This window comes from Rattus rattus, chromosome 11, assembly GCF_011064425.1.
Source record: "Rattus rattus isolate New Zealand chromosome 11, Rrattus_CSIRO_v1, whole genome shotgun sequence".
NCBI classification, from domain to species: Eukaryota; Metazoa; Chordata; class Mammalia; order Rodentia; family Muridae; genus Rattus; species Rattus rattus.
Window position 1 is genome coordinate 14,957,119 of NC_046164.1, and position 13,362 is coordinate 14,970,480.

Here is a 13,362-nt window from a genome sequence, read left to right on the forward strand (position 1 = left end):
CCTCCTCCTCCCTCCTCCTCCTCCTCCTCCTCCTCCTCCTCCTCCTCCTCCTCCTCCTCCTCCTCCTCCTCTTCTTCTTCTTCTTCTTCTTCTTCTTCTTCTTCTTCTTCTTCTTCTTCTTCTTCTTCTTCTTCTTCCTCTTCTGTGACTGTTGCTCTAATGTCAGTCCTAGGATGTAGCTAACAGGCCATTTTTAGTGGGTTCTTAAAAGACATTTCCTGGGACTGCATTAGAAACCATAATAATTTGGAATCAGTAAAGGCTGCGGTTGGCTGATTCCCTCACAAAGGGAGCAGATTGCTGCCTTGCTTTCATGCTGGTGTAAGAGACTTGACGCCATGTTAGCTACAGCAGAGATGACCTGGTTTATTCACTGGTCTCTAATGGGAAAGCAAGGGTCATGAGAAAGTAAGTGTTCATCAGGAGGAGGCTATCTCAGGGCTCCCTTGTGTCCTGAAACGCATTAGAAATAGCGGGAGATTCCAGAGTCCTCAGCAGTAAGTCAGTTGTCCGTGTTAGCATACGTCTGCTCATCTCTGTAGAAATGATTGTTCAGTCTTACATGTCCATAAATGATGCCCTTAGTGTATAGGAATCAACAAACAAGTGAACGAGATTCTACACTTTCCCACCAAGGGAGCAGGTGAATAGAACTATTGAATGTGTTACAATTTGCATCATTTCTTCTGGTGCAAGGACATCCTGTAGCTTGGCAATGGGAGATGTGTGGCTTTGAGAAAGTGCTCAGTTTGTTTCTATTTCCTATCTATATAGTCATATACATATGGCCATCCAGAAATGTAAATCTTTAATAAATACGTTTTTATTTAAATCTTGTTTGAGGTATATAAATGCCTGTAAGGTGTGGTGATCAAGTCCACCCCTATTTTTCCCCTCTTCCATGGGGATTTTTGAATGAGAAATGTCCCTGAGCCTTAGGGGAGGCTGGGTTCACAATTGCTTGTGCTGTGTGAGGTAGAGACTTGATGGAGCAACTATGTCACTGGGCAGCATTGGGTGGTTGTAGTCTTGCTCCACTTGTAGATCCCTCCCTGCTTTGTGCATGCATGTGAACACATGAGCATTTGGCTTCCTCATTCCACCTCCATGCCTGCCGCTTGCTGCCATAACCCCCTGCCAAGATGGACTCTCATCACTCTGGAAAATGAAGGCTGAACAAACTTCTGCAAGTGGTGCTGTATGAGCATCTGAAAAGCAGCTGCTCCGTTTCCTGTCACGCTCACTTCTCCTCCTATCCTGCCTCATGCTTTGTTTTGCTTTTTATAAACAAGGTCACCGTAGACTGTCTACGGGTGCCTGTGTATAGGGCCATATACTGAAGCAAAGGCTGACTTCCAGAGGCTTCATCTTTAAAGAAAAATGGCTCCCTATTCCCAGCAGCCAGCAGCTGCCAATAGCTCCTGAACTAAGGGTGGGACTTCCTGTCCACCTCTCCCTTCCATGCTGGGATGCTGCTTCCTTGATCCAGGTCAAGTGTTTCACATGTTGTCACAACTGTTTTGCATTCACATGTGTCACTGCACAATTGCGACTGAATGATCCTGCTTCACTGTAGTTACCCACTGCTTCCGGCTCTTACAATCATTCTTCTGACTTCACCAGGATCTGTAAGCCTTGGGAGGAGAGGTGCGATGCAGATTTCCTGTTCAGGTTTGGATCCTTTGCAGTCTCTTTTCTCTGCATGTTGGGGGTCTCTGCATCAATCCATCACCTTCTACTGATGTTGTGGGTCTCTGGCCATCAAAGAATCGAAACCAAGCTTCTCCGAATTAATGTCTGAGATGTACTAATCTACAGGTGTAACAGTAACTCATTAGAAGTCAGTTCAATACCGTATCCATTTAGAAGAATAACAGCAGATTCTCCCGATACATATGGCCTCACTAGCCACAGCACCACACAGGTTTTGCAACTTGAGGCCATAATACAATCGAAAAAGGAGTGCTTGGCTACTGCCATGACAGGAGCCTGTCCAGTGTGCCCCATGTGTCTCCTTTTCACCCAAGGGAAAGAAAAGCAGAAAAGAGGCAGGCAGGATGGTCACTGTGCTCCAGCATACTTTGGATTGCACCACATGACTCCTGGAATCGCCTCCCCCAGACTTCACACTTTTAGCTCCCTGCCCATAGTTTGCAGCACCCAATAGAAATCTTAAGCCACCACAGACAGGAGGCAAAGTAAAAGTGATGAAATGTTCTGCCCATTAATCACGTCAGGACTTGGACTCAGTACTCTGCCTAGCTTGCTGGCCTGCCCATACACACATGTCTATAAAGGAGACCATGGTATTTTGGTCCTTAGATCTAAAATGCAATGTAAGGCAGACCAGTGAGTGAGTGTCATTGGCAAAGAATCCTTCATGTGTCCTTTCACGTGCTTGCTTTAGCAGAACATCCTCTCTCTTGTAACCTCCCTTTAGCAAAACGTTCCTTCACGAGTCTGCCTTAGCCTCTCACCTGTGTCGACTTCAGGAAAACACTCCCTCGAGTGTTTGCCCCAGCAAAATACTTTCCACCACAACTGACTTTCCACGGATCCCTTACGTTTCCACTTCACCCCTAATATGTTTCAGATGTGAACTAACAAGGACGCCTTGTTCTGAAGCTGACTGGCGTCTTACTGAGATAGTGAAACTCACCAGTAGATTTCTACATCAACAACAAAGGCAAACTTTAAACTACCATATTCTTGTTAGTGGTTTAAAAAATTGTGTTTTACTCTTCTTCCGTATCCTGATGATAAAAGACATAGTTGCTTTTTAAATGTGTAACTGTAAACAATCAAACACCCATATCCCATAGAATTTCTAAAAAGTTAGTTTAAAAAATGTAATAAGAATGTAAAAATAATCTTCAGTATGTTGGAGCATATCTTTAATCCCAGCACTTGGGAAGCAGAGGTAGGTGAATCTTTGTGAGTTTGGGGCCAGCTCGATCTGCAGAACGAGTTCCAGGGCAGCAGGGGCTAAACGAAGAGACCCTGTCTCCAAAAATGAAAATAAATAAATAAATAAATAAATAAATAAATAAATAAATAAATAAATAAATTAGAGAGGAGGAGGAAGTGTTAAAGAACAATTTATGTATGAAGATTAAACTAAATATTTCCAGTTCAGAAAGAGAAACTAAAAAGTTTATGTAGGTTGCAAGCGACTGAGTATGTTATTTAAGATATGTAAGCCATAAACATTGAAGATGATAGGCAGGATATTTCAATTTGTAAGTGGATGGTCAGTACATTGATATCAAACCTTTATTTAAATTGACAGAGTTGATATAAGTGTCACCAACTCATGGTAACAGTTATAAACAGTGGCTTCTAAAGCTTTATATAACCAATTTCAGTTATCAGAGAAACAAAACAAAAAAATGCGTGTTATCCACATAATTACTTGTGGTTTTGCTACATGTATTTGATCTAACGAATTGAAAGAACAAAACCAAATTCATTTTAAACCATCTGAGCTTTAGCTCCGTGTTGCACAGAGTTAGTGACAACACTGTTAAAGCGGTCCCGTTTCCAACAAAGCTTACAAGCTACAGCAAAGAGAATAGTGATGGTCAGAGAGGACATGCAGTGTTTCTGTCATTGTCTTTCTAAGTCAGGGCAGGATGCAGGACAATAAGACCCCTCTGGTAAATGGTCTGTTTCAGAGAGGCCTCGGAGTATTGAGAGACTAAACTCTAGCCATCCTACATCTTACAAGAAATCCACTGGGTACCACAGGCTATGGGTGATGCAATACAGAGGTTACGATTGTGGGTGTGTGGGTTTTGCTGGTTGGTTCCTTTGACAGCTTGAAGGAAGCTCTGTTCATTATGAAGAAAGAACGTTGTCAAAAGCTGGTGGGGCTTGCCCAAGGCCAGCCTGGTTTACAGAGTATGTTCCAGGACAACCAGGGCTACACAGAGAAACCCTGGAGAGACAGAGAGAGAGAGAGAGAGAGAGAGAGAGAGAGAGAGAGAGAGAGAGAGAGAGAGAGAGAGAGCCCTCCTTCAGTTCCTCAGTTGAGAAAATGATTCCATCAGATTCTTTTATAGACAAACCTTTGGAGGTAGTTTCTTGATTAATTAATGTGGCAGGACCCAGCCCACTGTGGACAGCACCGTTCTGGGAAGGTCATCCTGGGTTGGATAAGAAAGTAGGGAAGGGGTGCTGCAAAGATGGCTCAGAGGTCAAGAGCACCGACTGCTCTTCCAGAGGTCCTGAGTTCAAATCCCACATGGTGGCTCACAAACATCTGTAAAGAGATCCAATGCCTTCTTCTGGTGTATCTGAAGACAGCTACAGTGTACTTATATAATAAATGAATAAATCTTTAAAAAAAAAAAAGAAAAAGAAAGTAGGCAAGGAAGCTATGGGTGTGTGCCAATAATCAGCATCCTTCATGGTCTCTGCTCCAGCTCCTGCCTCCAGATTCCTTCCTCCCTTGAGTTTCTATCTTGGCTGCTCTTAATGATAGAATATGGTCAGGATAGTCAGCTAAGTAAACTCATTTTCCACATCCTTTTGGACTCATGATGACTTTTTTACAGGAATAGAAGCCTAACTTAGGTAGGAGTCTTCATAGGTCTGTGCAAAACGTGTGTGTTAACAATGTGACTTGCCAAAACAGAAAAAGGGGATTGGAGTTCATTAAAAACCCAGATGTGAGATCTGAACTGAAACCCTGTGGAGGCATCCAGATGGACTTCCACAGATACCAAGGAAACAAATCAACAAACAAACATAACTGTGCACTGATAGGATGTGACGCCTACTCCCATGGACACAGGCCTCCTCCCTTCCCTCCACCACTACTGCTAGTAGGGTGAAGGGTCTTAGAGTAACTCATGACTAAAGAGATTTAGTTAAGGATAAAATAGCTCTCAGGGAGAGGGGTCCCCTCTCCACACGAATGTCTCATGTCAGCAGATCTACAGGCCTTCTCCCCAGGGAAACTAAAATTGGTTTCTCATAAATGATGTCCTGTTTTTCTCCTCCCCAAGACCCCTCTCAGGTTATAGTTTTGCCAAGACTCCTCTTCTAAAAATTACCAGCCCATATTTCCTGCTAGGGGACCAAACAAAACAAAACAGAAAACAAACTGAAGCTAACCTGGTAGGGCCCCTTTCCTGAGATGTGAACTGAAACCACCGTTCAGAATGTTCCAGAGGGGGTCACAACAAAACGATGCTCAGGGAAATGGACGGTCTCACACAGGAAAAGCCTTAATGATTTAAAAATCCTGTTTATGATTTTTAGAAATGATAATGAATTTTTTTCATTATAACTAAAGCAGCTTTTCTACTAAGAGTTCAACTGTGAGTAAGTATCAAGTCTTAGACTTACTTTAAAAAAAAAGTAGAAAGCTTTCGTGGAATAAATTCACATGTCCCAAGTTTTCCCCTTTGAATCATGCAGGCAGCCTTTAAAGTTAATTCTCAGGAGCATCCCAACAGCACTCTAGTGTTGCTAGAGTTCACTCTGTTAAGCTTTCGAGGCAGGGAATCACTGGCTCGGGCATCCTTCAATTTGAATGGGACACTGATCCTACAGAGCAAATGGCATGCTAGACTCTTTATACAAGAAGGGCACGTGGGGTGATAAAGCTTGCTGGAGTCTGCTGCTCTTGTTTCCAGATGTCCAGACCAACCTCCAGAAACCCTCCTATCAGTGGAGAAGATGAATTATTCCTCACACAAGCAGGGGATGAATTCTCTCACCAAAGGGTTGTGATCCCTCCAGTGGGTGGTGATCTCTCTAGTGGGTAATGATCCCTCCAGTGGGTGGTGATCCCTCAAGTGGGTGGTGGTGCCTGCAGTGAGTGGTGGTCCCTGCAGTGTGTGGTGATCCCTGCAGTGGGTGGTGATCCCCCCAGTGGTTTGTGATCCTTCCAGTGGGTGGTAATCCCTCTAGTGAGTGGTGATTCCTCCAGTGGGAGGTGATCTCCCCAATAGGTGGTGATCTCCCCAATAGGTGGTGATCCCTCCAAGAGGTGGTGATCCCTCCAGTGGGTGGTGATCCCTCCAATGAGTGGTGATCCCTCCAGTGGGTGGTGATCCCCCCAGTGGGTGGTGATCCCTCCAGTGGATGGTGATTTCCCCAATGGGTGGTAATCCCTTCAATAGGTGGTGATCCCTCCAGTAGGTGTGATCCCACCAGTGGGTGGTGATCTTCCCAGTGGGTGGTGATCTTCCCAGTGGGTGGTGATCCCTCCAGTTTGTGGTGATTTCCCCAGTGGGTGGTGATCCCCCCAGTGGGTAGTGATATCTCCAGCAGTCTTGCTGTTGTTATTGTTCAGCATTGTTCTTGCTAATCTTTCTTTTTTATTTCTATGTGAAATTTGAGGGTTTTTTTTTCAATTTTTGTGATTTATATTGGAAGTTTGATGGGGACTGCATTAAATCTAATGACTGGTTTTGGTAGGATGCATATTTCATAATATTTGTCTTATAGAATATAAGCATAGGACGTCTTTCTGTCTTTTAGTATCTTCTTCGGTTTATTTATTTTCAGTTTCTTAACATTTTTATTGTAGAAATATTTCACTTGGTTGGATTTTTTCCAACATATTCACTTCCCCATTTTTGAGGTTACTGTAGATGAAATTTCACCCCTCATTTCTTTCCCATTATGTTTATAATTTGTGTTTAGAAAAGGCTCTGACTTCTGTGTGTGTTGTCATGGTGTTTTACCACAGCAATTAAGACATTAAGACAACTGGTCATTGTACACATTTTCTATATGTGACCTTAAAAACTAGTTCTGAAGCTGAATGTCATATTTTATACACAAGCATTTGTTCAGGTCAAGTCTGAATGCACACACACTGTCATTCCTTTGACTATTCTGGTATACTGAAGATGAGACAGGACAAGTATGACCTGTCTCTTGTTTATCCCCATCAGTCCTTTCTGGCAACTCTGTATGATTCTGTTTGGTAGCTTTTTAAAATGAGGGATTGGGCACTTTTTCTGCTGTTCTTCATCAGCGTAGTTTATCAGTTCTAGGGTTGAAATTGTCTTAAGGCTGTAGATTAATTGAATACCAAATTACTCCTGGTCATGAACAGAGTCAACACTCTTATAAATAACGTCTTGTTGGTTTGTGGAAGTAGAAGTGCGTGTAGGATGCTCAGTGTTCATCCTAGTGAGGGTTTCTACTACTGGAAGGGAACATTACGCCTCAAGTATGTTAGGGAAGAAAGGGTTTTAAGGTTATAGTTGTATATGTTCATTGGCAAAGGGGGTCATGGCAGAAACTCACGTTTAGCAGGAACAGTGAGGCAGGAACTGATGATATAGAGGCAATGGAGGGGTGTTGCTTATGGGATTGCTCCCTATGGCTTGCTCAGCTTGTTTCTTATAGAAACCAGGACCACAGCTTAGGGATGGTAACAGCCACAATGGTTTGGACTATGCCCTATTAATCAATAATAAAAAACGTCCCTTTGACTTGACTACAAAGGGTTTTATAGAGACATTTTCTTAATTGAGATTCCCTCCATCCTAGTGAATTTAGTTTTTTGTCAAGTTGACATAAAATGAGCCAAGAAAGCATTCTTTCAGGATATGTTCCTAACTGTCCCTGGTTTTATTAGAAAAGTAACTACATTTGACCTGTAATATAGTCAGAGATTCAACTAATCAAATATTAACAATATATTAAACTATATATCAAATAATGTTTCTGTTCTGAATATTGCCACTCCAAGGATTACACGATATAAACTATGGAGCTACATGAATTACATACAATAAGGAATCTGGGATGATTAAAAGTATGTTGCATGGAGGTATTTAAAGCATTAAGGGGTGTGCAGATCGCATGCCATCTTGAAGACAGCATAAGCATCTCTACGGTTTGGATTCTGCAGAGCGGGGTGACAGGGTCTTCTTTTAAAAACCACAGAGAACCTTGGCTTTGCCAAGAGTGCAGGCTTTGGATTAGAGTTAACTGAAAGAATGTTTTTAAAGATCTGGTCTGAAGGTCAAGAGCAGAAATGGTCAGAAGGATGTGGGGGTCTTGAAGAGGAAGTTACTTGTCTAGGATTCTTAGTCACTGGACTGGTTCTGCTCTTTGTAGTTTTTTTCAGGTTTATCACTATATTCCGGAAGCCTCCTGCCTCAGCTCTCATGGATTCAGTACTTTAACATTCCTCATTATGGCTTTAAGGTAAGCTGTCCTCTCTGTCACTCTACTTGGGGTCTCCAATTATAGTAACCAAAATGAGTCCCACCCAGGTCCTTTCATTAGCAATAATCTCTAACTAGCTCCTGCCCAGGAATGTCCTTCCAGGGGCAAAAGAGGAACAATTCCCTGTTAGTTTAACTTGGCCTAAGGTCAGTAAGTCACCTGTGCCTTTCCCATGTCACGTGTTATTTGAGAGAACTGAAGGGGGAGAGAAAGCTGAGAGCAAAGAGGAAAGGTAGACAATACGATTTAAAAAAAGGAACCATAGTGTTTCTGTCCAGTGAAGAATTGATGACCGGGTCAGAGACTATGATGTATAGTTCATATCATTAAATTAACCAAAACAGAAACCATGTAATGCTCACAGCCATATTGGCCACACACGCTTTCTCTGCAGCGGGGTGCAACTTAATGTCCTTTTACTCCCATAATTACAGCTGCTTTTGATGAAAACAAGCAAGAACATATTCCTCCTATAACTCAATAGTATTGTTTTAATTACAGCTCTTATGGGGTTGCAAAATTAGAGTGCAAAGAAGCAGGATGTGTGGGGTAATTTAGTTAGAGATTTCACATTTTAGTCAACGGGAAACATCGTTATTTCAATCATAAGCCTTTGGATTCTGGAGAAACCCAGAAGGGGACACTGGTGGACTGAGCAGTCTATGAACCTGGTTGGGTTTTTGTTTTTTAATGTTTTGCAAATAGTGGTAAAGATTTTACTTGCAGATATAGCTGTGTTTACTCTTTGGAAACGTATGAAAATGAAATATAAGTCTGTTTTCCTTTACCTGTTCCTGCTTTTGTTACAGGCATTGCTGCATAATGAATTCCTTGGACAAAACTTCTGTTCAGAACACAACATAGAAGAAGTCAGTAGATGCCATAACTATGTAATGTAAGTTTGAGCTCAGGGTCATAATGGGGCATAGAATTAGCATTAGACTTAGAGGGGACCTGCCGGTAAGACCAGGGTTAACTCTCTGTCCTTTGCCTGTTCCCCAGAGTGAGTCCCTGTGCGCCAGAGGACATAGTTTCAACACTACTCCGTAGTGTTGATAATGTGCAGAAAAGATTCTTTAGGGCATCGTGGAGAAGAGTTTTGGTGCTTTGATTGTGGATTTGAGTTTCAGAACATTTGAGTTTGACATAAGCTGCCCTGATAGGCTAACAAAGCCATATAATTTCTATAAGTATATGGTATGGTACCTATGAGCTGATCCTGAAAATGTCGGGACAGCAAGGGTGAGCTTTGCCTGCCATCATTTAGGGTCGTCCCTCTGCCTCACACTCTGGAAGACTTCAAGAAATCAAAGACTGGTGTGTGTGTGTGTGTGTGTTAAAAATGTCCTATCAGAGATTGTGCCCTGCAATAAAGGATATAAATAATTCAGCATGTTGAGAAAAGTATCTTTTTTTGTCTAATACTATTAAAATACAAACATAGATTTTTGATAAAACTCATCTGTTTTAAACGTACAATACCTTCACTTTGCATGATTGTTCTCATGATTTGATTTTGATATATAAAACAGAGAGAAATATTGTGATACGTTAAATCTCTCATGGATATTCAAAATAATAAAGAAGAAATGCAGAGAATATTTTGCATTTTGATTTACTGATGAGAAAACCTGTTTGGAGAGAGACCTTATTTCTCACATATTCTCTCTCCTGGTGTGGCCTGGGCTCTTCTAATACAACTTCCCTTCCAGTTCCTGGTCAGGAGGATATGGATGGGAAAGTGAAAGCAGAGGAGGCCATCCCCATTCTTCCTCCTCATAGGTTCATCCTCTCAAGAGGAAGAAATCTGCTCTTTCAGAAGATTTGTGCTCTTCTAAATCCTAAGAGATACAAGGGAACAGAGTCACAGGGATGGAGAGACACAGGCAGCAATTGTAGCTGTATGCAGAATTCTTCACAGCAGTTCCTATGCTAATCTGTGTCAGGCCCACTGCACGCTGCTGTGCTCCCACTGCTATCACAGGCTCAGTCTGTCACCTGTGCTGCTAGGGATGTCCTATAGCTAAGCATCTGTGATTGTTACTTCAGTCTTAGTACAGGAGCAGACAGAAATTCACTAACTCCTGCCTGCAACATCTGTTCTCCTCTGGTCCCAGGTCTAGAATTCCATGCTTCTGTTCTTGTGCATGACTGTCTACTAGGTCAGCAAAGTCCTTGTAGTGTCTGTGTCTTTAGAAAGCTGGGATTTTCTGCTTCAGGAGTAGCAATACTTGACCCATGCTTTTCCCCTTCGTAGAGAGCAGCATTATGGATTTAGAAACAAATAACACCATGAAGTGAACAGAGTTGGATCACAGTGCAGTTGTGTAAAGCTGCCGTGGTTATTAGGTCTCCATCCTACAGGCTTTCAAGTAGATATGGTAGCTACTCTTCTCTGGATAGTTTTTGAAATTAACTCAGGTGCCTGACTCAAGTAGTTTCAGTTGATTTTCATATTACATAACAAATTCGTAAGCACATCATGACGACTGTCATTTAAATAAAAGGGAGAAAATTTTCATGAAAATTTTAATGTGTTGAAATTATGAGTTTTTAAGGGAAGCAACAATAAATATATTGAATAAACTCTGACATTACCTTTGTGTGTGTTGAATTACAGATGTACTGGTGAAGAATTCTTGACGATCCAGGGCATCGATCTCTCATCGTGGGGCTTCTGGGAGAATCACCTGGCTTTAGCTTGTATAATGATTATCCTCTTAACAATTACCTATGTGCAGTTATTACAGGTTAAGACATTAGAAGTTCTTAGATCGCGGGGCAGGAATTTTCTTCAGTTGTTTAACTAAATACCAAAGTATCTTCTGAATGTCTGTAATTGTATTCCTGAACAAATGCTACATCCAGCATGACCCAGAGAGGATCCCTCTGCTGTGAACTCTGATGAATGCAGAGACTCATGGCTGCTCACAGTACAGGGCTAAGGGACACTCCAGTGCTTATCTCCAACAGGACACCTATAGTGTGCCCTCTATAGCTCAGAGCATTGTAGAATAGAAAGAGTGCAGGAGCCAGAATATGAGAAGAAGGAATGGAAATGCAATATTTTGGTCCTGCACAGCCAAGGCAACCATGGTCTGTGTCTCAACTCTATGGCTACCTACACAAGACTGGATCCCTCATCAGCACAGAAGGAACAGAGGAGAACTCAATGAGCTCATCCCCCATTCTGCTCAACTATCGGCTACTGGCAGATCATGGGGGAGAAGCAGTCATTGATTTCACATGTATATTCACATTTGAGCCTACCAGACTCCAGTGGAAAGTCTGAAACCCCTGTATCCCACAGACAGCCCTGTTTAAACTCTGTGGGTCATAAGACAAAGATGTGGATGTGAGAAAGAGACTTGTAAAGAGGAGTATTTGAAGGGATTGTAAGGGAAATAAGAGAGGTATGGCAGAGGGGGAAATGGCTGAAATGCATTATATATGGAATGGTATATTTGTAAAAATAAAAATTTTAGAAAAGTAACTTTTGTGTAAAGTATCCAATGAAGTTTTCCGTTTTAAAAATTTGGTATTGATCATTCTGTAAATCAGCGATGGTTTAGAAACATAAATGACAAAACAACAAGGTAAACTACAGAGTCCAAGCCCCAAACTAACGTCAGTATGTATTGCATGCTAGATCGTCTCATCCATAAAAATCATGAGACATATTTCAACAATTAAATTAACCTGGAAAAGGAGAATTTGTCCTAGAAAATTTTACATCCATTGGTATCAGTTTCATCTCTACAGTGAGAATGTAATGGCCAATGGTCCGTGATTGGTGGTGGGAAGATCAGGTTCAAGGTCATGCTCTGCTCCATACTATGCTTGAGGCTAATCTGGGCTACAAAAGACACTATGTCAAAACAAAAACAAAGCAAGCCCACACATAATGAGTGACTATAAAAACATTCCTAATCAGCTCATTGAGGAAGGGAGATTTAAGGGGAGTGTCTCAGCGTTTCTGTGGCTACAACAAAACACCACGGCAAAAAGCAGGTTGGGGAGGAAAGGGTTTATTCAGATTACACTTCTACACTGGTGGTCACCACTTAAGGAAGTCAGGACTGGATCTAATTCAGAGCAGGAACCTGGAGGCACAGCTGCTGGAAGGGCCATGGGAGGGTGCTGTATGCTGGCTTGGGACTTTCTTATCCTGCTTTCTCACAGAACCCGGGGCCACCAGCCCAGGGAGGGCACCACCATAATGAGCTGTGCCTGAAGGGAAAATTATACAGATTTAAGGTTTAAAAATATAAAATTAAAAGAATAAGTTTCAAAATTCACAAACTCAGGGCTAAACACTGTGAAAAGCAAGTCCAGGCAGCCCCGCCCTGCCGCTAGGACTAACAGACCATAAAGATAAAGAAAAGGAATGCAGGAACCAGCCCGAGTTATCAGGACTGACCCAAACCATCTGGCAGAAAACACCTCCCCCAGCTTACTCAGAGTCACACCTTAACCAGATGTCTTTCAAACCCTGATAAGCCCCTAGCTTCTAAAATCCTGTACGCCCCAGTCAGCACGTACTCTTCTGCTGTGTTGTCTGTTTGAATGAGCCAATCACTTATAGCCGCGCCAAAAATTAGCCAATTGTGTGTAACCTCGCCAAACCCCTAGCTTTCCCTATATAAACCCCTGACTTTTAAGTTTCGGGGTCGACACCTCTGTCTCCTGCGCAGGATACGTGTCGACCCGGAGATCCCCGTAATAGATCTCCGTAATAAACCTCACCTTTGCTTATTACATCCAAAATGGTCTCTCTGTGTCTGGGGTCTGCGATTTCCCGCGACTTTAGAAAGGGTCTCTCTTCGGGGATCTTTCATCTAGGGGCTCATCTGGGATCGGTGTTCCCTGGGGCGCACCATCCTGAGACTCGAGCTAGGATCTTTCACGCCATCCCCCATCAGTCACTAGTTAAGAAATTTTATTTTATGGTGGCATTTTCTCAATCGAGGTTCCTTCCTCTCTGATGATCAAGTTGTCATAAAAATAGCCAGCACAGAAGGACACTTCTCTGTAGTGATGTGTAATGGTTCAGGAGTCTTAACTGAGGTTGTTGGCTCTAAATAAAGCTATAATTAAAGACAGGGTTCTCGTGATACGAAATGACTCTTGTGACGTTTCAGGGTAAACTCTGGATCTGAAATG

At 42.3% G+C, this 13,362-nt stretch overlaps 1 protein-coding gene across 1 annotated transcript in view; it reads left to right on the forward strand.

The window, feature by feature from the left end:
* Window positions 1-11,692, forward strand: part of LOC116912161 (ATP-binding cassette sub-family G member 3-like) — a 50,111-nt gene extending 38,419 nt beyond the window's left edge. The window contains exons 12-14 of the mRNA XM_032916081.1: window positions 8,089-8,178; window positions 9,009-9,094; window positions 10,820-11,692. Of these exons, the coding sequence (XP_032771972.1) occupies window positions 8,089-8,178; window positions 9,009-9,094; window positions 10,820-11,009 (366 nt within the window). The 3' untranslated portion in view covers window positions 11,010-11,692. The remainder of the gene's footprint in view (window positions 1-8,088; window positions 8,179-9,008; window positions 9,095-10,819) is intronic.
* The last annotated feature ends 1,670 nt before the right edge of the window (window positions 11,693-13,362 follow it).